Source organism: Aquarana catesbeiana, linkage group LG08, assembly GCF_042186555.1.
Source record: "Aquarana catesbeiana isolate 2022-GZ linkage group LG08, ASM4218655v1, whole genome shotgun sequence".
Lineage (NCBI taxonomy): Eukaryota > Metazoa > Chordata > Amphibia > Anura > Ranidae > Aquarana > Aquarana catesbeiana.
Window position 1 is genome coordinate 79,410,019 of NC_133331.1, and position 23,805 is coordinate 79,433,823.

At 41.4% G+C, this 23,805-nt stretch overlaps 1 protein-coding gene across 8 annotated transcripts in view; it reads right to left on the reverse strand.

Annotated features, from left to right (window-relative positions):
• The window catches only part of EXOC6 (exocyst complex component 6), a 404,697-nt gene that overhangs the window by 162,103 nt on the left and 218,789 nt on the right, over window positions 1-23,805 (reverse strand). For all 8 annotated transcript variants that reach the window (XM_073596039.1, XM_073596037.1, XM_073596038.1 and 5 more), the window contains 3 exons: window positions 18,520-18,631; window positions 9,192-9,326; window positions 6,031-6,210 (listed from right to left, as the gene is read on the reverse strand). In XM_073596039.1, the coding sequence (XP_073452140.1) occupies window positions 6,031-6,210; window positions 9,192-9,326; window positions 18,520-18,631 (427 nt within the window). The remainder of the gene's footprint in view (window positions 1-6,030; window positions 6,211-9,191; window positions 9,327-18,519; window positions 18,632-23,805) is intronic.

Sequence of the window (23,805 nt, forward strand, 5' to 3'; positions counted from 1 at the left end):
GTCCTAGCAACATAGCGCGGCCGCAATCTCCACGCTGTGCGCCTGCCTGGGCTCCCAGAACTACGTAGTCCCCTCAGCGCCCAGTCACTGCAACTTCCTTTCCTGCATAATCGCATACACTTTCACACAGAACTATCCAGTAGTTTTATCATGCAAAGGAATGACAAGGCTGGACATGGTGTTGCCTTTAATTCTCATTTGTGTGGTAAGTTCACTTGGGAAGGGCAAAAATAAACACAGCTGCCCTAGTTAAAAGCAGTGGAGACACTTGAGAGGGCATCAGAGAACTAATGATACTAGTGGGGATGCATAGTATGCAATGTGCATTGAACCAATGTGGACTGTACCTCAGTTTATTACCACAAGCTATTTTAAAAATATAGGCTCATCACTGAGGCCTAAGGAATTACATATGTTGTGAATGCACATAACAGTAAATGTGCCAAATGTGTTCCTATTATTTTCGCAGTTAATACATCAAAGTCAGATTACAAGCAAATACATTGCTGTACAAGCATTAGTGGGCATTATTTTCTGCCCGCCTTTACCTAAAAAAGATTATTGGAAAGAAAACTAATGAGCAATAATCTTTAGCTCAATGTAAAAAATATTCTTATAGAAAGCCATATGCCGTCACTGCCCAGATTACCGCTCAGAAGAGTTATTCTAAGAGGATCTGCATTAACTATTCTCCATCCTAAATGGAGGACATTTTTAAAGACCATTCATATTAAATAAAAAACAAAAGTATAAATGTATAACTAGGTAAAGGGGGTGTAACGACAACACCAAACAATATAATGGAATTTGAAAAGATAGAAAGAATTGTAACCAAATATTTGACAAGCATTTTAAGTAAAGAAATATTATCTATACACTTAATTATTATGTTATAATTGCATGTACATTATATGGGTGCAGATTTGGGACACCACAACTATATGAGCATGTTGGGCATCCCATTCCAAACCATGGAAATTAGGATGCAGTTACAGTTTGCAGACATTTTCGGTCCACAAGTATTCTTACCCAGGCTTTCTTTAGAGTTTTCTTCTCCTCAAAGATGCCCATATGACAATAGGGAGCAACCGATGCCTAAACATATTGGGAGCAGCACCCCTCCTTAACTAACCTCCAAAACGTGTTTTGTGATCTGCAATGTCTCACCCAAAATTTGGAAATCACTGCCTTAATAGATGGTTCCGGGAAATTTCCAAAGTCTTTAAACTGTAAGTAAACCCCCCTATCGTTTTCAGCCAAGGAAGCTGCCATCTTTGCCTCTGTTTAATCTACAACTGCCATGATGCTGCACATGTGATCAGTTATGACACCAGCCATTGGATGGTTTAACAGTTTGGTTGAGAGCACAACCAATGGGTGTGTTACATTTCCGGCACATGCTGGAAATAAAACTGTTTTACGGATGGGTTTACTTCAGCTTTAATCACGTTTACAAAGTGATGAGCTGTAGAAAATTATGAATACAGTTATCAGACAGCCCAAAAAGAAAACATCCTAAAGTAATTCCTCACATTTTGCTATGCTGACAACACAGCTTACAAGATGAAAGTGTCATCTTTTTACTATGAGATCATAACTTGAAGGATAAGTTCACCTTTGAAAAAAAAAATGCACATTTGTTTGCAGGTAAAAAAAATGTGCATTGACACATTTATTTATATAGGAGCCCGGAAAGCATTGCAGCAGCGATCAGCAGATTGAAGGTGCAATGCACGGCTCCTGCAGACTTTCAGTGTAAGATGTCTGGTGGTTCTTTGTACGGGCAGGCAGTTGACAAGAGAATCAATTAACTACCTAAAGAACTCAACACCACCCTGGTAGTCCATTGAGAACTACAAGCCATCAGCCGTAAAAGATTTTGGTAATTGTAGTTCATTCATTCACAGAATGAATGAATGACGTGGCCGTGTGGGCAGAGCCCCATCAGGCCACGATCTGTTTAAATAGTGACATTGGGTGTTTCACCAGACAGAAAGTCAGAATAAATCTCCAAAAATAACATTGATTTACAAGGCTAGAACCCCATTGGATTTTTATTGCTGTCTGTGTCCCTACTGCAGATTTTCTTTCACTTTCTGGGGTTGATTTACTAATACTGGAGAGTGCACAATCTGGTGTAGCTCTGCATAGAAATCAGCTTCCATTTTTTTTTTTGTTGTTAAAGCTTAATTGAACAAATTTGAAGCTGATTGGCTACCATGTAAAGCTGCACCAGATTTTGCACTCTCCAATTTTAGTAAATCAACCCCCCTGTCTGGTAGAACTGTTGTCACCCTCCCACACTCTTCCAAAAGTTCGGGCTGAACATACATTTTAATTTAACTACATTTGCCTGTTAAAAACAAGATGACCCAAAACAAGTGTTTTTTCCACAGATAAGATGATCATTAAAAAAAAAAAATTCAGATTGGTGACATTATGTGGGCCGCTTAGATGCAGTACTTAGACGATGTACTTAGTGGCATCGCTCAAATTAATTATTTATCAGTCCACCGAGACTTGCTTGCTCCTCCAAAAGATGGATATAATTATGGAGAATATCTATGAATAAACATCCTATTTATCAAAATGTCTAATTATTCCTTGGGTATTCAGTCTTGGTGGAATTAAAATGTTATTTTCTCCACATGGATAAATAAATCTACTTGACTGTGTTGCCTCTTGATATATGGCCTCCAAAACTGGAATATCAACACTTTGCATACATTAAGAAAAAACTCTTCTTTATGTATTTTTAGACTTATGGACAAGAACAATCGTTATCACAGGTAATCCTATAATGTCATAGTACAGTAACACTTTTTTTGGTTTAGTGAACATTTTCAAGGTGTAATACTATGTGAAATAACAACATTAACATATTCATTACTTAAAATTAAGTTATAGCTTTTGTATATTAGATGTACACTAAAAAGTGATCAATTTATTGTAAATATTCTTATGAGTTAGTAGAAGTAAAACTGGACAGCAAAATATAGGTAATACCTTTTATTGCCTAGCTGAATATATTCAGTAATGTGAGCTTTTGAGTCTTGACATGCCTAACTATATTGAAGGGGTTGGACTACAAAATATATTCAGTTGGTTAATGAAGGGTATCACCTATTATTTTACCTTCCTGCTACTGTTTATGGCTAGCACAGTACGCTCCTTAAAGAGGAACTGCAGTCTGCTCACATAATTTGTAATAAAAACATCTTTGCCATTCTGAAGCTTCCCTCTAACCACTTTGCAAGTTATTTAATATATACTGTGATTCTCTACTTGCTAAATATGCTACAGAAATCTCCCTCCACTAAGTCTGGCTGCAACCATTTTAACTGTGGGCAGCTGAATCTGCTGTCTGTTCACTTCCTGGATTTACACAGACACACACCCCCAGCTCTGCAGCTCTCATTGGCCCTCCTATGACCCCCCCCCCTTCCTGGCAAACGAGAGAGAGAGAGAGAGAGAGAGAGAGAGAGAGAGAGAGAGAGAGAGAGAGAGCGCTGTGCATGATTTCAAAAGCCTAGGCTTTTTAGCAGACAAGAAACAGAAAGTGGGCTGTATAAAGTATTTACTGGCAGAAAAAAAATGTTTTACTATCCAAAGTTAAACAACAAGGGCAGAAGATTTAATAGATGGAAAGATGAAAAAATGACTAAAATTGACTTTAACCCAAATTAACCCAATTGCATATAGACCTAATTATTCTTTTTTGTTTGTAACTAAACAACTGAAAGCATTTTGCAATATCTGTTCAATTAATACCTGTTCATCTTGCCAAAAATCTTCTGAACTGATAACTTCCTGTGCTCTGACTCTACTGTACTCTTATTAGTTATATGTATATACCTCCAGTTTAAGGAAAAACTATCATTGTTTCTGGGAAAAAAATATCATTGGGTCTCAATTCAAAGACTGGTTTTGTGATGTTCTAGTTCGCAGATCTTTACATAAGTCATGGGAATTGGGTCCTAATCTCTCTGCTAGGTTTTTTTAATTTAATTTTTAAGGACAGAGAATGTAACAGGAGGAAAGGTGAAGGTAGTGCCAGGACTGGGTCATTTGGGGCTGGAGCTGAAAGGTGTCCGGGCGCTGGAGACACCTCAAGCAGTCACCGCTAGCACAACATGTACAGTACACCATCCACCTGGATGTGGGAGGAAGTTTCCCAGAGATTTTTCAGCTACAATCCCTGCTGCTGACCATGGCTGGAGGGGAGGGCTTCATGGAAAGCTGGTAGGAGGGAAAGAGGGAGAGGGAGAAATTGGCTTTCGGCTGCTGCAGAGAGCCGCACAGTGCATCGGTCCTTTAATAATCCCCACTGAACCGATTCCCCCTCCCTGTCCTAGCCCCCTGTATGCCTGGGCCCTCTATAGGAGGACCAGTGGTACCCCACTGTTGGAGGCCCTTCCACCAAGGCGCCCGCACTTTGTACGGGTAGATGTTCCTTTATTGGTTTTGCATAGCAATGTCTCTTTAAAGGAATGTTACATCCAAAACCCAAACACATACTTTTTCAGAATAATTAGCTTACTATTCCAATAAGTACTTCTGATAATACTGCAATTATGATTTTCTCATCGCAATGTCCCAGCTAGACCCTAGATATCTGTGGGCACTTGCTCTGTGCTAATTGCGCTGCCACCCACAGTCTAATTCTAAACTTCCATTTAGTCTTCCAAGTGGTGACACGTTCAAGATATGTTTGTGAGGTTCATTGCTATGTTCTGGCTGAATACACCCACTCCCATATGTTCCCATATAATAGTGTCATATGCTACGGCTAGGAAAGCTATAGTGAATATTAGGAGTTTTTTTATTAAGCTTTTTTTTTATATTTAAAGTGTAAAAGAGGTGTACTTTGTTTAAATTCTTTACACTTGTAAATATAAAATATTTTGTATTAAAGGTCCATATATGTGTTGAGTGTAGCACTCTCAAAACACAGTCTAGATTCTCTCCCCAGTCTCTCAACTTTACTCAACTGAGTTGATGTGCACACCTATGTCTCTTCAGGTTAAGTTCACACTTGCGGCTAAGCAATTGCTGTCAGGTATTCAGGAGCTGATCCTGCTGCCTTCAGAATACTTTTTATTTTTTGCTTTTGTTCATGCCGAATGGTAATTTTCAGGTGTGAGCCAAGCTTTTGCCTCGCAGTTACGGCATAGCTGCATTGACCTGAATGGCCAAGGTTGACAGGCAGGGCTGTCTGTCAACTTGATTTGCTGCAATACATTTGCCACAATGCCCCTTTTGGTTGTATTATAGGCATTAGGTACCACCCCCAGGCCACTCATGTGAAAGTGTCTTAATGTACGACTCATCAAAACACAAGTTACTTGGTACTACATTGTTTTTAATGGGTCTGGTTCAACATATGTGGTGCTGACGATTGTCTCGGAAAACAGTTAGGGCTCGTTTGCACTTGCTTCAAAACATGGCTTTGGACAAGCTTTTTTAAAGCTCTCTGAACGTTAATCAAAGCCCCTTTCACTAAATAAAATGGTTAGCTTACAGTCCTGTTTACACCTTGCTTTTGCTTTGCTTCAAAAATAATACCCCATGTCGCTTCAGTGGTGCTTTAAAGCGTTTTCAAAGCCAGAATAGAAGTCTATGACAAAGCTCGCATGAAGTACCTGGAGCTTTTGAGAGGCTTTAATTCAGCTTTAGCTTTGCTTTGGACGTATTGCAGGTATAAGATATCAACACACACAGAGGGCATCTGCCGAGCTTCATTAAAGCTTTAAAAAAGCACCACCGAAGCATCATTGAAGCAACACTGAAGCATCACATAAGCATCAAAAACACATCAGAAAAGCTTGTTGAAGCGGTGGGGGCTTACTGTGTGTTCAAGTCGAAGTAAGTGTAAATGAGCCCTTAGGGAACTTTTTTCATCCACCAATAGGTACTACAAGGATCAAAGAAGTCAACTGGAGCGCATGAAAATGCACAACACAAGCGAAAATGGAAATACGCTTTAAACTTACAAATGTTCCTACAATCAACAACTACACATCAACTTACAGGCAAGTTCGTGAAAACTTGAAATGTGCTTCGTAAAAAATTAATCAGATCGATTAGGTATCCGCTGGCCCTTCCATCTGGCTCCGCCATTGTCCAGTCATAGTCTGCGAGCTGGATGAATTCATCAATTTTTTGGTTGAGTTTGGTGTAGATTTCCTCTTCAGCTGCATGCCTTGCGTCCTGAACAGAACAGTGCACAGGTTACAGAGTGTTATCCATTACAATAAATCAAAACTGGATACCCTGTGAAACTCCAGTGCTTCTCCTACATGACAAATAGAAATTTGCTTTTAAATTTAGATCTACAGTCTTGCAGCTCATTAGTAATATATTGAAGATAATCAATCAAAGTGTCATGGTTAAAGCAGTAACTCACTTACCGCTGACTTGCCAGTCCATCCTTTACTAGTGAACAAACCGCCCAAATTAGCAAGCCTGCTATAGATCATTTTTAAAAGCTTGTTAATCAGTAATGAAATGTCCTCAATAAGAGAGCCCCGTGGGTATAGAAAACAAATTTTCTGTGTGCAGGTACAAACTTTTAATAAATGTCAAATGAAAGTTATAGAAAGCAACATTCTGTTCCCTATAGTACAATGTGAAATATTAAAGCTGTATAGGAATTCTAAAATGAAAGAATTTCTGTAAGAAGGGCTAAACTCAACAGATCTTAGTGTGGAAGTGATTAATGTATATGTTTGTAAATTTCTGCAATACAAGCACGCTTTCCCATGTTTTATCTCCTAAAAAATGCTACAACTATGGAAGAATATATGTTGATCTGGCTGAAATCCAGTACGATCTGAGCCGGTTGTTTGACCTGACAATGCAACCTGCACTGCACTGAAATTTCAACCAGTATTGTCAGCTCTCCCTGATGGACTACAGAACTCCACCTATCCTCCACCCCTCTCTGTCCCTCTCCATATGCATGCAATAGGATTGATTTACAAAAAACAAATAGGCTGTTCACTTAGCAAAGGAAATTGCACTTGAACTTACCCTTAGCTTAGGCAATAAGACGATGCTCTGCTGACAACCATCATCCAATCATGTGCAAGCAAAAATACTATCCTTGATTGTGATTGGGTTTTCTTTGCTAAGTAAATTTTCACCGCATCCGCAAATGGAACATTCCCTTGCAAAACGAACAGCCTATTTGCCTTTAGTAAATCAACTCCATTGACATGTTAGCAAAACAATGCTGCCTTGCTTCCCCAGAGCCAGCCAATACATTGTGGTAAGGAAAAAAAGGCACTTGGGAGATGTAGCTCTGGGGAAGGGAATGGGCTTACATTATTAGGAACTGAGTTCCCAGCAGCTGCCCTTGAAGACCTTTGGTCATGATGTCCCAGGTAGTAACCAAAGCAGTTTCTTGCTTGCGACACAACAGAGCAAATTCGGTTGATGAAGCTGATGAACCTAAGGCCCTGTTCACATCTGAGCGATTTTCTGCTTGAAGCTTATAGTTGTAATACACTCAACAAACAAAATCCCATTCATTTCAATTGCCCTTTTTCACCTCTGAGTGTTTTGCCACCTGTAGCAAAACACTTGTCCCTCAAAAAAGTACAGCAGTTTGGAGGCAGATTGGCCCCATAGACTTCAATGGGAACGCCTGAAAAATGCTTAACATGAGCATTTATGGGCATTTTGTCACATGTTTTCTGCCAAAACATCAGCTCTCCACCCCTAATCTCCTCTCCTTGGTGCTTTCTATTGGTTAAAATAAAAACACCTGAAGCTTTAATACACAAATAAAATGCTTGCAATACACTTCTAAAATGCTTGTAATTTAAAAAAACCTCTAAAAAAAAAAACACCTGAAAATTGCCCTGCTCAGGTGTGAACAGGCCTAAGACCCCTTTCACACTGGGGCCGCAGCCGCGTTCGTGGTAAAGTGCAGCCCATTTTAGCGGTGCTTAAGGCTGGATTCACACCTATGCAGTTTTAGTGCTTTTTGCATTTTGCAGATTTGCACTACAGTCCATTTAACATGGTTTCCTATGGAACACGTTCTGTTGTGCAAATCTGCAAAATGCAAAAAGCACTAAAAATGCATAGGTGTGAATCCAGCCTTACTGCTGTTTAAGTGGCACTTTTCAGGCCGCTAGCGGGGCGCTTTTTAATCCCACTTTGCAGCGCTTTTAAATCGCTTTTAAGGCGCTTTGAAAGCGCTGTCCATTCATTCCAATGGGCAGGGGCGTTTAACCTGCCCCAAAGATGCTGCTTGCAGGACTTTTTTCCTTGTCCCGCAAGCGCACCTCCCCAGTGGAAAAAGACACTATGGAATGAATGAGAGGCGGTTTTCAGGCGCTTATCAGAAGCTATTTCTAGCGCTAAAACACCTGAAAACCGCCCCAGTGTGAAAGGGGTTTAATAGTATGTTTTCAGACTGTGGAGGGTAACTGGAGGATAAAAAAGGACCCCTACACAGCAAAGCTACTGTGCTAACCAAAGCCAATGTGCTGCCCTAAAACCAATTTGCTATTTATTCATAATAAATCATGCCAATTCCAAGTGTACATGCCAAACAAGCATAAGAATGACTTAGCACTGAAAAGACAATGGGGTTATTTTACTAAAGGCAAATAGACTGTTCACTTTGAAAGGAAATGCTCCCTTAACTTAAAGTATGTGTTGAAAATTCACTTTGCTAAGAATATCCAATCGCATGCAAGAACATTTAAAAAAAAAAAAAACAGAATTTTGCTTGTACATGATTGGGTGAGAGAAGTCAAAAGCGCTTTGCCTCATTCGCTAGGCTAAGTTAGCATTATCTTGAAAAGTGCAGTCTAAGCTCTAGTAAATCAACCCCAATGTCCTTCTATTTGTAAAAGCAAATCGGATGTACTGTTCTCTTCCTAAATCTGCAAAGTTTTATAATCTGTAAAGAATGTAAACAGGTTTCTAAAGCAGGTGCGGTGTTGGCTATCCCCACTTTGAAGAAAGCTATGACATATCAGGCCCCATCATCAGTCACTGGGGCTATGAGTGACCCACCCAGCTCAGGACTTTACCACTAATAAATATTACCCAAAGTGGAAAATCCCTTTAAAGTGTACAAAGGTTGCCTATTTAGTGAGCATTATGGAACAGCAATTACTTTTGTTACTAGAGCTGGTTGTGTCACCTTTGAAGAAAATAACAATTAAACTCACCTTGAAAGTGGACAGGCCATAAAGTCTTGTGGTGTGAACAGTCTCAGGTGAAATATTTGTAATATTGGTAATAAAATCCTCCAGGTATTTACAGGCTTGTTCCAGGTGTGTGGTGTTTATGATGATCTGCACAAGCTACAAAGCAGAAAAAACAACTGATAATAGGCATGTTCCACCTGATTTTATTCTACAGAGCTACTGTCCTCCTTATACTGCTGTAATTACTGTATTACAGGATTCAGCCATACTACATATAGCCCAGAGCTGTGCTCGGAGAACTATATAGCTTCCTTAATGCAGGGAGGAACACCCAAACCTTAGGGCTAAGCAAGTTTATGTAAGTAAATGCTTTTAGTACAAACGTAATGACATGATGAAGACACTGAGCTATGTGAAATGAGTGTCTTATTAAGCGTTTTTCCAAACAGAATCATCTAGACCTGTAATTATGAAATTGAGATTGACACCACTGATTTTGGAGTTGGGCCTCCATGGATCAGATTTGTTTTTCCAAGCACATCCCACAGATTCTTGAATGGATTGAGATCTAGAGATCTAGAGCAGCCTTTCTCAACCTGTTCAACACAAAGGAACCCTTGAAATAGTTCTCCAGTCTCGGGGAACCCCTGCTAAAAATTAGAAATCTACAACTCATGATACATTAGTGTGATGGTCAGTGGGAAGAATGGTCCTTACACTTGTGGTTATTGGGAAGAATTACCCCCTTACAGATAGCTAAAAAGATCAATGGTGGGAACTTATCCGAGAGGCAGAAATGGCCCAATGCTGAAGGAACCCCTAGCAACCTCTGGAGGAACCCTAGGGTTCCACGGAACCCTGGTTGAGAATCACTGATCTTGAGAATTTGGAGGCCAAGTCAACGATTCAAACTCATTGTGTTCCTCAAATTATTCGTGAACCAATTTTGCAGTGTGGCAGGGTGCATTATCCTGCTGAAAGAGGCCACTGCCATCAGGGGATTTTGTTTCCATGAAGAGGTGTACATGGTCAGCAACAATGTTCAGGTAGGTGGTACATGCCAATGATATCCACATCAATGGCAGGACAGTTTCCCAACAGAACATTGACCAAAGAATCACACTGCCTCCACAACCTTGCCTTCTTTCCATACTGCATCCTGGTGCCATCTCTTCCACGGGTAAGTGACCATCCACATAATGTAAAAGAAAACGTAATTCATCAGAGTGGGCCACCTACTTCCACTGCTCCATGTTCCAGTTTGATGCTCACATGCCCATTGTAGGCACTTGTGGCTGTAGACAAGAGTCAGCATGGGCACGTTGACTGCTGTGTGGCTATGCAGCCCTATACACAGCAAACTACGATGCACATTTTTTCTGCTTTCCACATATCAACTTCAGGGATAACATGTTTAATTGCTGCCCAATATATCCCACTGACTTTCAGATGCCATTGTAATGAGATAATTGATGGTATTCACTTTACCTCTCAGTGATCTTAAAGCGGAGTTCCACCCAAAAATTGAACTTCCGCTTTAAGGGACGGTAACCCCCTGACAAGCCCCATTTGGCATGTCATTTTTTTGGGGGGGGGGCGGATACCCTCTTTTTAAAGGGTCCCAGCTACCACTTCCTCCCGGTGCACCGCGGCACCAGAAGGCAGATCACCTCTCCCCCCTCCCTCTCGGCAATCATCTGAGACACGTCACAGGTCCCAGATGATTGCCAGACCAGTCACGGCGTGTCACGCGGTTCACGCATGCCTAATGCATGCCCGGCTGTGAAGCCACAGCCGGACATCCACAGTAACCATGCCGGCGCTGCAGAGAGGAGAGGGAGACGAGCGGGGCTTCGTTCCCGCGCATCACTGGACCCTGGAACAGGTGAGTATCCGGTTATTAAAAGTCAGCAGCTGCAGTATTTGTAGCTGCTGACTATTTTTTTTTTTTTTTTAAGTGGAACTCCTCTTTAATGTTATGACTGATCAGAGTATTTGCCTATACAGTATATGTTTCTAGGTGCCTGGATATCAGGCAAAGCATGGCATAACATTTCTTCATTCAAAGATTGTAATGTGTGTGGTAGTATTTTATAAATTTGCATGTTCTGTTCAAAATATCAAACAATGTCTTGAAAAGACACATTGAAAACATACGATTTGCACGTGACATTTGAGCCTCATTCACGCAGGCATATAGGTAAAAATCACAAAGCGGGCCACACAACCACTTTAAGTGTATATCCATGCATGTTTGCAGGTATTCTGTGCATCCGTGTGCGGGCAGTCCCATTCATGTCAATTGGGACACAATAGCTACACGAACACAGCCGCTGTTCACAATCTGAGATGCGTGTGGCTGCAGGTATAGTTCTGGAATGTAGACAGTGTTCATTTGGGGTAAGACACAGCCCTCAAATAAGTGTACTTATAAGTACACCTGAGTGAACAAGGCCTTCTGGTGGCCATTTGTGCTTTAATGAATGAACCTTATAATCTGATCAATCAAATTACGATCAGATTCATGACCAAAATTTCCCGCACTGGCTGATCAACTCATCTTGATTGAACCCAATCCAAAGCAAATCTAAACTGACCAGAAGAGAAATTACGGCTATTCAATTGTTTGCCGATTCGATAGTTTTGATTGAATGGCACATTGATTAATACAATTTAAGCATGTATGGCCACTATTAGAAAGATTCAGTAAAACTGGATGAAAAGAGTTCAGTTGTATGGGTACATAAAAAGTAAACATCTCATTCTGAAGAAACCATTACAAAAAAAAAGTCATAACCTGTTATTACATATTATCCGCTGTACGTTGTTGTACTATATTCAATTACTGGACTAAGGAATCAAAACTGTTTATGGCAAACAGTGCATCCAAAAAGTATTCACAGAGCTACACTTTTTCCACATTTTTGTTATGTTACATCCTTAATCCTAAATGGATTAAATTAATTATTTTCCTCAAAATTCTACAAACAATACTCCATAATGCCAACGTGAAAGAAGTTTGTTTGAAATCTTTGCAATTTATTGAAAATAAAAATTGAAAAAAATCCCATGTACACTCAATATTGAGCTCAGGTCCATCCTGTTTCCACTGATCATCCTTGTGGTAAATTCAGTTGATTGGACATTATTTGGAAAGGCACACACCTGTCTATATAAGGTCCCACAGTTAACAGTGCATGTCAGAGCACAAACCAAGCCATGAAGTCCAAGGAATTGTCTGTAGACTTCCAAGACAGGATTGTATCGAGGCACAAATCTGGGGAAGGATACAGAAAAATTTCTACAGCATTTAAGGTCCCAATGAGCACAGTGGTCTCCATCATCTGTAAATGGAAGAAGTTTGGAACCACCAGGACTCTTCCTAGAGCTGGTCGCCTGGCCAAACTGAGCAATTGGGGTTTAAAAAGGGCTTTAGTCAGGGAGGTGACCAAGAACCTGATGGTCACTCTGACAGAGCACCATCATTTCTCTGTGGAGAGAGGAGAACCTTCCCTGAAGAACAATCATCTTTGCAGCACTCCACCAAGCAGGCCTGTATGGTAGAGTGGCTGGATGGAAGCCACTTCTCAGTAAAAAGCACATGGCTCTCAGACCAGAGAATCAAAATTTTCTGGTCTGATGAAACAAAGATTGAACTCTTTGGCCTGAATGGCAAGTGTCATGTCTGGAGGAAATCAAGCACCGCTCATCACCTGGCCAATACCATCCCTACAGTGAAGCGTGTTGGTGGCAGCATCATGCTGTGGGGATGTTTTTTAGTGGCAGGAACTGGGAGACTAGTCAGGATCAAGGGAAAGATGAATGCAGAAATTTACAGAGATATCCTGATGAAAACCTACTCCAGAGTGCTCTGGACCTCAGACTGGGGCAAAGGTTCATCTTCCAACAGGACAACGACTATAAGCACACTGCCAAGTCAACAAAGGCTGTGGCTATGGGACAACTCTGTGAATGTCCTTGAGTAGCCCAGACTTGAACCTGATTGAACTCTGGAGAGATCTGAAAATGGCTGTGCACCAATGTTCTCCATCCAACCTGATGGAGCTTGAGAGGTACTGCAAAGAAGAATGGGAGAAACCGCCCAACAATAGGAGTGCCAAGCCTATAGCATCATACTCAAAAAAACTTGAGGCTGTAATTGGTGCCAGAGGTGCTTCAACAAAGTACTGAGCAAAGGCTGTGAATACTTATGTACATGGGATTTTTTTCGTTTTTTTATTTTTAACAAATTTGCAAAGATTTCACACAAACTTCTTTCACGTCATTTTGGGGTATTGTTTGTAGAATTTTGAGGAAAATAATTTAATCCATTTTGGAATAAGGCTGTAACATAACAAAATGTGGAAAAAGTGAAGCGCTGTGAATACTTTCCGGATGCACTGTATATAATAACTGCTCTTCAAGGGACCACTAAATCCTAAAAGTTGAGGTTTAGTGAAAATTTTTCTTTAAAAAACAGCTCATAGGGCAGTACTGTTATTTGCTGAATGAATAGTGTCCCGTATGCTGGTGGCTGCTGTGTTAGGTTGAAATCTTCCAGTGCTGTAGAACTTAAAGATGAACTTACGTTCCCTTAATGCTGGCCCCACTGCCCTTTTACCAGCACTGCCATCACTGAAGGTCCAGCACATGTGCAGTTGTGCTAAAGGGCTCTGCCGAGCCTTCAGGACATAGCAGAGCTCTGTGGCACATATCTGCGTGTGCCAAACTGCAGGCACAATGCAATATTCCCAACGCACACATTCCTGTAGAGATGGCTGTATTTATTAGTGGTTGCTGAAGCGGCCACCTGCTGGAAACGTGTATAGTCAAAGAAGGTAATGTCACCAGCACACCAGGTTTTCCAAAAATGGGTCCAAAGCTTTAATCAGCGATCACATCATTACAGCAAAAAGCAATGTTTCGGAGCCACGCAGGACCCCTTCATCAGGCATGTGATGTCACATGCCTGATGAAGAGGTCCTGCATGGCTCCGAAACGTTGCTTTTTGCTGTAACGATGTGATCGCTAATTAAGGCTTTGGACCCATTTTTCGAGATCCTGGTGTGCTGGTGACATTACTTTCTTAAACTGCACGCACATGCGCAAACAGAGGTATAAGACCTCCTAAACTATTCCGGGGAAACCCGCAAGATGTACCTAAGGGCTCCGACAGGTCTGAAAGCCCGGGCAGAGCCCTTTATCACATCTGTGCATACGTGGAATCGATCACAATGTCATTGTAACCTAGGCAAGAAAGGAGGAAAGGCTGTCCTACAACGCAAGAGAGTAAAAAGCACAATAATAAAATAAAAATCTAATTGTGGCAGAGGGAGAGGCTGAAGGCAGTTGCAAACTATTTGTTTTTAGGGAGAAGGTTTACTTTAATCTGAGTGGCTGCAGCTGTGACAGGCACTTGTCAAGTCCCAACTATGCCAGACCTTTCTGCCTTTCTCCTCCACTCATAAAAACTGTATTATCAGTTACCACAATGAAAAGCACTCTATAAATGGAGGAAGCATAAATGAATGAAAAGTCCACCTCCTCCATTCATATAGTGCTTTTCATCCTTAGAACTAATAGTATTGGAAAGTAGATAGAAAGGAGCGCCCGTTATCCAGTGTATACAAGTGTGAGGCTGGGTTCACACCTTTGCGAATTGGATGTGGGTTCCTCGCATTCAATTCGCAATAGCAGGAGATTTTGACCAGCTCTCTATGGAGCCCTGTGTGTCTTTTGGTCTGTTTCAGGTCCGAATTCAGCAAAACAAAAAATGCGCGCTGAAATGGAGCCTGAACCTGAAACGGTCAACCAGGATGCACTGCTGGGAGCCGCATGCGGCGATGGTGTGAACCCAGCCTGAAGCTTGAAGGTAGCAACAAGTAAAATCAAGCCAACGTGTTTCAGGAGAACAGTGACTCCCCATTCTTCAGGGCTGTTGCTGCATGCTAATGGTCAGGGAAAGGATCTCAATTGGGTGTGCCTGTTGCACAAGGTTCAGATGGATGGGTGTCTGGGTGCCGGATGTCAGTCCAGAGGCAGCATATGCTACCATTATTAGTTGGCTTTAAACTCATATACACTGGATATCGGGCACTCCTTTTAATCTACTTTCCAAGGCTACATGCAGAAGCGAATGTAAGGCTGTACAGTGAGGGAGGAGCCCAGGGCACCAATAGGGCTCACTACCACCTCCTTTCAAGTTGGGCACAAACCTTTGAAAAGGGTTTAGCTACAAACAGTGACTGATCAAGTCAGTTCAGTGCAATCTCCAACCCTAAGGAACTGATAGTAGGACATCTATGAATGGAGTATGGGGGCATAAAGTGCAGGCATAGTGGGCACATAAGTGCTTCTCACAGCTGTAGTTGCTCATATTAACACCTGCGGCACCATGAGATCACCACTGCGGGGGTATGCGGGAACAGAAGACTTCAGATTTCAATCTAGCATAGCAGCCACTATAACAAGCAACAAAAAAAGGGGTCCCCTATTGGTGGACTTTTTAGGCACATGTAAAAACCATAGAAAAGTATACTTGGTACAAATATAATTTATTAAATTGACACAATAAAAATATAACAAAACTATAGCATCTATTGTTAGGAATGTGGGTCAAGCAATGTTGCATTAATGCGTATACAGTGTTTGAGGCAGTACTCTTGCATCCGACGCGTTTCGGAGTCAATTAAACTCCTTCCTCAGGGGTGATGTACATTTGAGATAGTTATTAAACACTGTTTTGGCTGACTTGACATTCCATAAAGTTTCTTGATTAAAAACAGCGACAGTGACAAAGTCTGTCTACCCAGTATGCTCCCGATTCCGACACAGACATCTACGTATTAAGAGTGGTGTAGGTCTGTATATAGGTGAAAATTGAGTTTACTCCACAAAAGTATATATATATTGTTCTCTTCAAAAAGAAAAGAAAAGAAAGCCCAAAAAATGGGCGTAAAATAAGTACTTGAGGCTCCACTGAGGCCGAAAGGCAACTCCTGGAAGTGGCTCAACAGTTGATGTTCGTTGATGTATATTTGATAGATGGCATCATCCCGCAGCGTGTGGGATGATACCGGCCTGAACAGCCGCATGATCTGACCTACTCCTTGGCCATCTATCAAATTTACATCCATGAACATGCTGTTTTAAAACCAAAGCAGTATTAAAACCAAAAACTAAAATGAATATTTTGCAGTCTGACAATCTTTAAAGCTGTACTCCAGCTTTGATTTAACTTTAAATAGTTTACTATAGTCGTTTAAAATATTTTTTCTATTTGCTTCACTAATATATGTGCCTGCTGGGGGCACTGTATAAAATGTATGTAGCATTAGATACATGGAAGGAAGCTTTGTGTTTTATTAAGGATACAAGGTTTCCTCTGAATGGCTGAGGTGGAGAGGCAAGTGGGTGTTGCCACCATCTCTACTGGTTTATAAGAAAGTGATTGTACATATCGGAACCTCGTTATTATTACTACAAAAATATTCCAAATTAATTATTATTTCATTTACAAAAGAACCAACCTACTAATAGTATTACAAAAATTCATAATTTGCAGTCTCTCATCTTTTTGTATTACTATTAGAAGGTAGGTTCTTTTGTAAATGAAATAAAAATTAATTGGAAGATTTTTGTAGTGATAATATACAATCATTTTCTTTCAAACCGGACTTCAAGTTGAGGCTTGATTTGCAGTTTTTTTTTTAAACTGGAATGAATGTTGGCCATTGGAATGCTTTTTATCACAATGGGATCCAAAGCAAGGTTGGTTTTAACTTCCTTTATATAGAGTAATGACCCAGCATGGCGCCTATGCCCCGGAGGACGTCATATATGACGAAACATGTAGAGCAGAGCCATTAGCTGATGTTATTGCACAATCGAAAGTGACCCGGAATCTGTTTGCCAGCTGATTTGTATTTCTCAATGCATAATTGCTCCCGATCATTTGTATGTGTGATACTTCAATTAATAAATGATACTGGATGATTTTACACTACATGGGGCATCAGCTTCTATTCTTTCGCTGAGCTAATGTGGAGGAGGATCAGAGGCAGCAACCCATACCAGTTTGGATGTCTGGTGAATTTGTGGAGGAGTGAAGAGAGACATATTAGATGCCTAAACACCATTTAACAAGCCATCTTTAATTAGGGGATCATATATGTTTGGTAAGCCTGCATTCTGCCACCATTGGTGAAGGCTCTGGACCTATCTTGGCACTGCTTTCAAATACCCTGTTTGGCGTTTATTTACACTCAGTGGACTTTTAAAATATTTTGTGTGGCGACTTTTGGATTTATTCACTCACTATTTTATGTTCATATAAAGTGGGTTTTCTTATGATCAATTATATGTAACGTATTCAATGCAGATTTTCTTTCATGAATTTTGAGTATTACACAGATTTATCCACCCAAGTATTGATTTTTTGAATTTGTATCCATTTTTTTTGTAGCGCAACAGTTTTCTTATTGTACAAAAAGTGAAGTATGAAAACATATACAAGTATACCTATCCCTATCAAGATAACCCACCATGGCTCCTTAATCGCCTGCAATACCTCCTGGGGTAACAACTATAATGACACTGGCGATACCTGGGCCATGTGCCCACTGAAAACAGACATACACTCCAACATGCATTGATAACTTGAACAAAGGTCAATGTCCATATAATAAGGTAGATTGAGGTATATTACAGAACTCCATCCACGTTAAAAAAAGGACTGACCCACCCCCTCCCCAGTCCTCATTATTCTGTAGCTGCTTTTCAAAAATCAATGTTCTTGGCCCTGTGACAGCTGATGTGCCAATTTTTTTCCTCTTCGTTGCTGCAATGTGTGCAGGTACTTGGGCCATGGGCCATTTCCCATCCTGATGATCTAACCGCTAGTCCTTCACTGATTTCAGCACAGGCTTGAGGATGTTGACAAGTGGGGGCAACAACAAGTTATGTTGGAGGTTTACAGTAGCTACAGTGAGCCTATCATTATAACTGGAACCAGCAGAGCAGAAGATCGCAGGTTGCGAATTACAGTTACTATTAACGGTCATCAGAACATTTATTTTTAAAAAGTAGCTAGAGACAGGATGAGAGCCGAGGGGAGTTAATGTTTTCTATGTTCCTGGAGTTTGCTTTAACAGGTATGTTAAAACAAATTTAAAAAAGGTTCAGAAGTGTGAAATGATGGGCAGATCTGGCCTAGACCAGCCAAGACCCCCAAGGATGGAGTAGTATGGCTCCTTGCCCAAAGGGAACAAGTTCATTCTGCTAGCTTAGAAATGTTGCGGCAGGTACTCTTTAATTTTTGGTCTTGGCATATATAGAAAATAATACTTACCTCAGTTAGACCTATATGAGGCTTTTTGATAAGGTTTTGCAATCCGCTGTTTAAGGTTCTTGTGAGAAGCAAGTTGGTAGATTTCCTAAGCATATCATCAATTTCTGTCGAGCTGGAAAAAGGTCAAGAAAACATATGTATTAAACAGCACAGAACACCTAGAATACATCCTAAAATATGAATGAGATAAAATGTCCACAGAATGTGCTTTGTCTGCGGCTGCCGGTAACCCCGTCATTTCTGGGTTTCTTTCCACTGCAGGCGCCACCAGTAACAAACCTTTGACTTCTGCTCTCTGACACCGCCTCAACTGGGAATTATTACAACCCCACAATATGACTGTTTCTTTGTCTGTGGACTTATCTCTGAATCTATCAAACAGCAGAAAACTAAACTAGGTTTCTGCTTTGCAAAAGAGAAAAATCTAAAAATAATCCTATTTAGATTAGCTTCTGTTCGTCTTATCCTGAAACAAACCCCAAATCTGTCCAGTCAAAAAAAAAAAAAAAAAATGAGTTGAGATTATTTACATGTAATGGAAATTATATTTTGAAGTGTAGCTGTCATCAACACACAGCAGCAGCCACAGAACAAGTGATCTGCTCAATGAAGACTGAAGTTACAGTGGCTATTTCCTACCCTATATATATATTATCTATGTCCAACCACTTAAAAAAAAAGTAAAAAAAAAAATTACACTTTTAACCGACCACATACGTGACGGCACAAAAGGTGGGGTGCCACACATATGCAGTCACGTGGCATGAGGCTGTATGCTAAAAGCTGTGATACCAGCTCTCAGTTAAGCCTCCTGATTGGAAATTAGCATGACATGCTCCTGATTATGTGACCACTGTGCGAGCCAATCACATGGTCACATGATGCAGACGCCGTGCTTAAGGGGTTACATATAACATTGATAATAATAATTAAAAAAATAAGGAAAGCACTAAAACATTACATAATGGTCATTATTTATAGGAGCAGTGTAAAGAGCACTGGTCATGGACAGTGGTCCTTAACCACTGACAGGAGAACTGTTCAGATGAGGCAGAAGCATACTGGAGGCTGCTTGGAGAAACTAGTGTCATAGAGGCGCACGGGATGCACTAGGTGTCACTAGATGACACAGGATGCTTGGAGGTGCACTGGAGTCGCAGGGCCCATAGGGGCTCATTGGGGTCACTAGAAGACACAGGATGTTCTAATGGCGTGTACACACGACCGGACTTTTCGACAGCAAAGGTCCGACAGAACAAATCCGCCGGACAATTCAATCATGTGTGGGCTTCATCGGACCTTTGCTGTTGAAAAATCAGATGGACTTTGGATTTAGAACATGTTTCAAATCTTTACGACGGACTCGAGTCAGGTCGAAAAATCCATTCGTCTGTATGCTAGTCCGGCGGACGAAAACTGACGCTAGGGCAGCTATTAGCTACTGGCTATGAACTTCCTTATTCTAGTCCGGTCGTATGTCATCACGTTCGAAATGATCGGACCTTGGTGTGATCGTGTGTAGGCAAGTCCGATACATTGGAACTCCGTCGGAACTCCGTTGAAAAGTCCTTCGGAGTTCAGGCGGACGAGAAGTCCGCTCGTGTGTACACTGCATAAGGTGCACTGGAGTCACAGGGCACATAGAGAAGAACTGAGGTCAACAGAAGACACAGGGTACTCTGAGGTGCACTGGAGTCACACGGCATATAGGGGCAACACTAAGGTCAATAGAGGTCACAGGATACTCTGAGGTGCACTGGAGTCACACGGCATATAGGGGCAACACTGAGGTCAATAGAGGTCACAGGATACTCTGAGGTGCACTGGAGTCACAGGGCACATAGAGAAGAACTGAGGTCAACAGAAGACACAGGATACTCTGAGGTGCACTGGAGTCACACGGGACATAGGGGCACACTGGGGTCAATAGAGGACACAGGATACTCGGAGGTGCACTGGAGTCACATGGCACATAGGGGCACACTGGGGTCATACACAGGATACTCTGAGGTGCACTGGAGTAACATGGCATATAAGGGCACACTGGAGTCAATAGATGACACAGGATACTCTGAGGTGCACTGGGGTCACACGGCACATAGGGGTACACTGGGGTCAACAGAAGACACAGGATACTCTGAGGTGGACGGGAGCCACAAGGCAAATAGGGACACACTGGGGTCAACAGATGACACATCATTGGGCATAATTAGCACACTAGAAGCCATGGTGTACCCAGAGGCTAGCACAGAGAACTGGGGTAGAACAGGGATATAGGTAAGGCCAGAAGCAGGGGTGGTTCGGGCAGGAACCTGGTTTTGGTTTTGACAGGTACTCACTCCCACTTCCTATCGGATCGCCACAGCGATCCACCATAAGTTCTCAAAGCCGCAAGGAGTAACAACCAGATGCCGACAGTAAACATGCCCCCGCCAGGAACCCGAAGACCAGCAAAGAAGCAGTTCATGTGAGCATGGCGCTAGACCCCTGGACAGGTAAGTGTTCTGTTATTATAAGTCAGCAGCTACAGTATTTTTAGCTGCTTACTTTTATTTTATTTTTTTTACAAAAAAGGGCGAAGAACCGCTTTATGGCAATAATCATGTATTTTCCTAAAAAATCAACAGTATATATTGATCTTATTTTTGGGATATGTGATGGAATTAGACATGTGAATACTTTATGTTTTAGGAGGTCTTTATTGTGATACTCATTGATTCAGTTGAAGGGCTTATTGATTGCTTTGGTTTCTTTTCACTATAGCCTGTACAGCAGGGATATGCAATTAGCGGACCTCCAGCTGTTGCAGAACTACAAGTCCCATGAGGTATAGCAAGACTCTGACAGCCACAAGCATGACACCCAGAGGCAGAGGCATGATGGGACTTGTAGTTTTGCAACAGCTGGAGGTACGCTAATTGCATATCCCTGCTGTACAGTAATACTGTCATTTTGGGTACTGATGATGGCCAAAAAGCCTAAAAAAACTGAATGCAGTTTGGAATAAATATCTCTAAAATTTTAGGCTGTATTTGCACAAAACACCAGTGTATCTGGATGTGCATTGGTGCAGAGGAGCAAAAAAAAAGCTATGAGGAATGATCCTTTAATGTGACGTGATGAGTCATGTGAATACAAAGCCCTATTCTACAGAAGCTATGGTCTCCATACACTGCATTGATGATGGCCAAAAAGCCTGAAACAACTGAATGCGGATTGGAATAAATGGCTCTATATTAGGCTATATTTGCACACTACACCAGTGGATCTGGCCTTATATTTCTCCAGAGAAGCGAAAAGCAATGAGGAATAAACCTTTTATGTAATGGAATGAGTCATGTGATTACCAACTGTTTTAAAAGGGTTTTACTGTGTTACGCACTGATTTGGTTAAAGGGCTTTTTGATTGCTTTAGTCCCTTCTCACCATAACCTGTATGGTTATACTGGCCTCTTGGGTCCCAAGCCCTATTCCATAGAAGCCTCATGATTTCCATATGCTGCACAGGTGATGGCCAAGTAGCCTGAAACAATTGTATCCCTTTTAGGGCTGCCTTCAGAAATCACCTACCTCAAACATACTAAAAGGATACGGTCACTAAAATTATGCAAAAATCATTGTTAGTGGACACAAATATAACATAACCTACAAAAAAGCCTAGATTAACAGGTACTTCTGGCCACACAAACAAACTGCTCATTTACACTGTATGGGCCAGAGAACCTGTGTGAATGAGCCCTTGATTTTCTTAGATTTTTTTACATTTTGTTTTACAATTCATTTTTTACATTTTTTCAATTATTCTTTACAATTTTTTTTAACAACACTGTTGAGGAGGAGCTTGCGTGAAATATCAGGTGTCTAAACAGACCCCTGACATCACTCCTTTGAGACAGAAAAAGGAATTGAGGACACAGATTCTTCAATTCTTTTCTCTGTAGCCTCAGCTGCACTGAAGATGAATGAACAGTGAACAGAAGACAGAGGCTTCAGTCCATTCATAAACTGGAGAGGGAAGCCAGCAGCGCCCTGGGGGGGGGGGGGGTTGGACAAGGGGGGACTCGGGCATACAGGAGGAATCAGATTTGGGCAGCCCATGGAGGGGGCTTGGTGTGGCAGGGGGACAATTACAAAAACATTGCACTGTGACTATGTCTCTCCTTCCAGCAACTGAAAGCCGGCAGCAGGGAGAGGGTGAAAAGCCATCTTTCAGCTGTTGGAGGTTGAGACACAGACACAGTGCATCATTCTATAATTGCCCTCCCATCTCACCACACCAATCCTCCTGCTATCCGTGCCCCCCTGTGTGCCCGGGCTGCCCTACTGTCTGCGGCCTTGATCCTGTTTGGCTCGATAATATGAGGCTATATTTTACTATACACCAGTGGATATGGATGTGCATCTGGCCAGAGGAGCAAAATCCAGTAAGGAAGGATCCTTTTATGTGTTGGAATTAGTTATGTGAATACCTTCTTTTTTATTTTTTAAAAATACTTTACTGTGCTTGGTCCCATGTAAAAATGATCCCTAAAAATATGGGATTGTCCCCCGTGGGGTTTTCTAGGCAGCAAAAAAGAGGGTACAAAAAAAACTATAAACACAGTCAATCAAACCATCAAAACCATCAAACCATCAACTGTGGTACAAAAAATAAAAACAACATTGCTGATGTGACAGTCACAATAATATACAATAATCAAATAATGAGGTAGATTGGTACATGATTCGTGTATATAAATTCTGACGCGTTTCGACCCCACCGGGTCATCTTCAGAGGATTGTTGTAGACTGTAAAAATGTTTATAAAAGTTGAAGTTCATAATGAGAAAAATATACTAAATAAATGAGGGAAAAAAACAATATTGGACATGTTCATATATAGTTACCGATCATAATAGATTAAGACGTATTGGATAGCCTCTAAAGGAGAAATCCCCTTGCTTGGTCCAACTCAACCGGTCCGCACGATCCCAAGAGGGAGTCAGACTGCCTGTGCATGTCTTGCGAGGAGTCACACATATAAAGCAATGCCAGAGGCCTAGGGGAGTGGTGGAGGGGGATAGGCAATGCCTGCAATAGAGGTATTATATGCTAGTGGTAATCAAGTAACAAAAAGTAGCCACCAGCACCATCACTCACGCCATTCTCCAACCCAATGTATCTGGATCCCCTTCACTCTTTTCCTCCCCCTTCTCCCTTCCCCTTCTTTCCAGCCCCCCATTTTTCCCTTGTTGGCGTCTTTTCTTCCTTCCTTCCTCACCAGTTTTTCCACACACCTTACTTTCC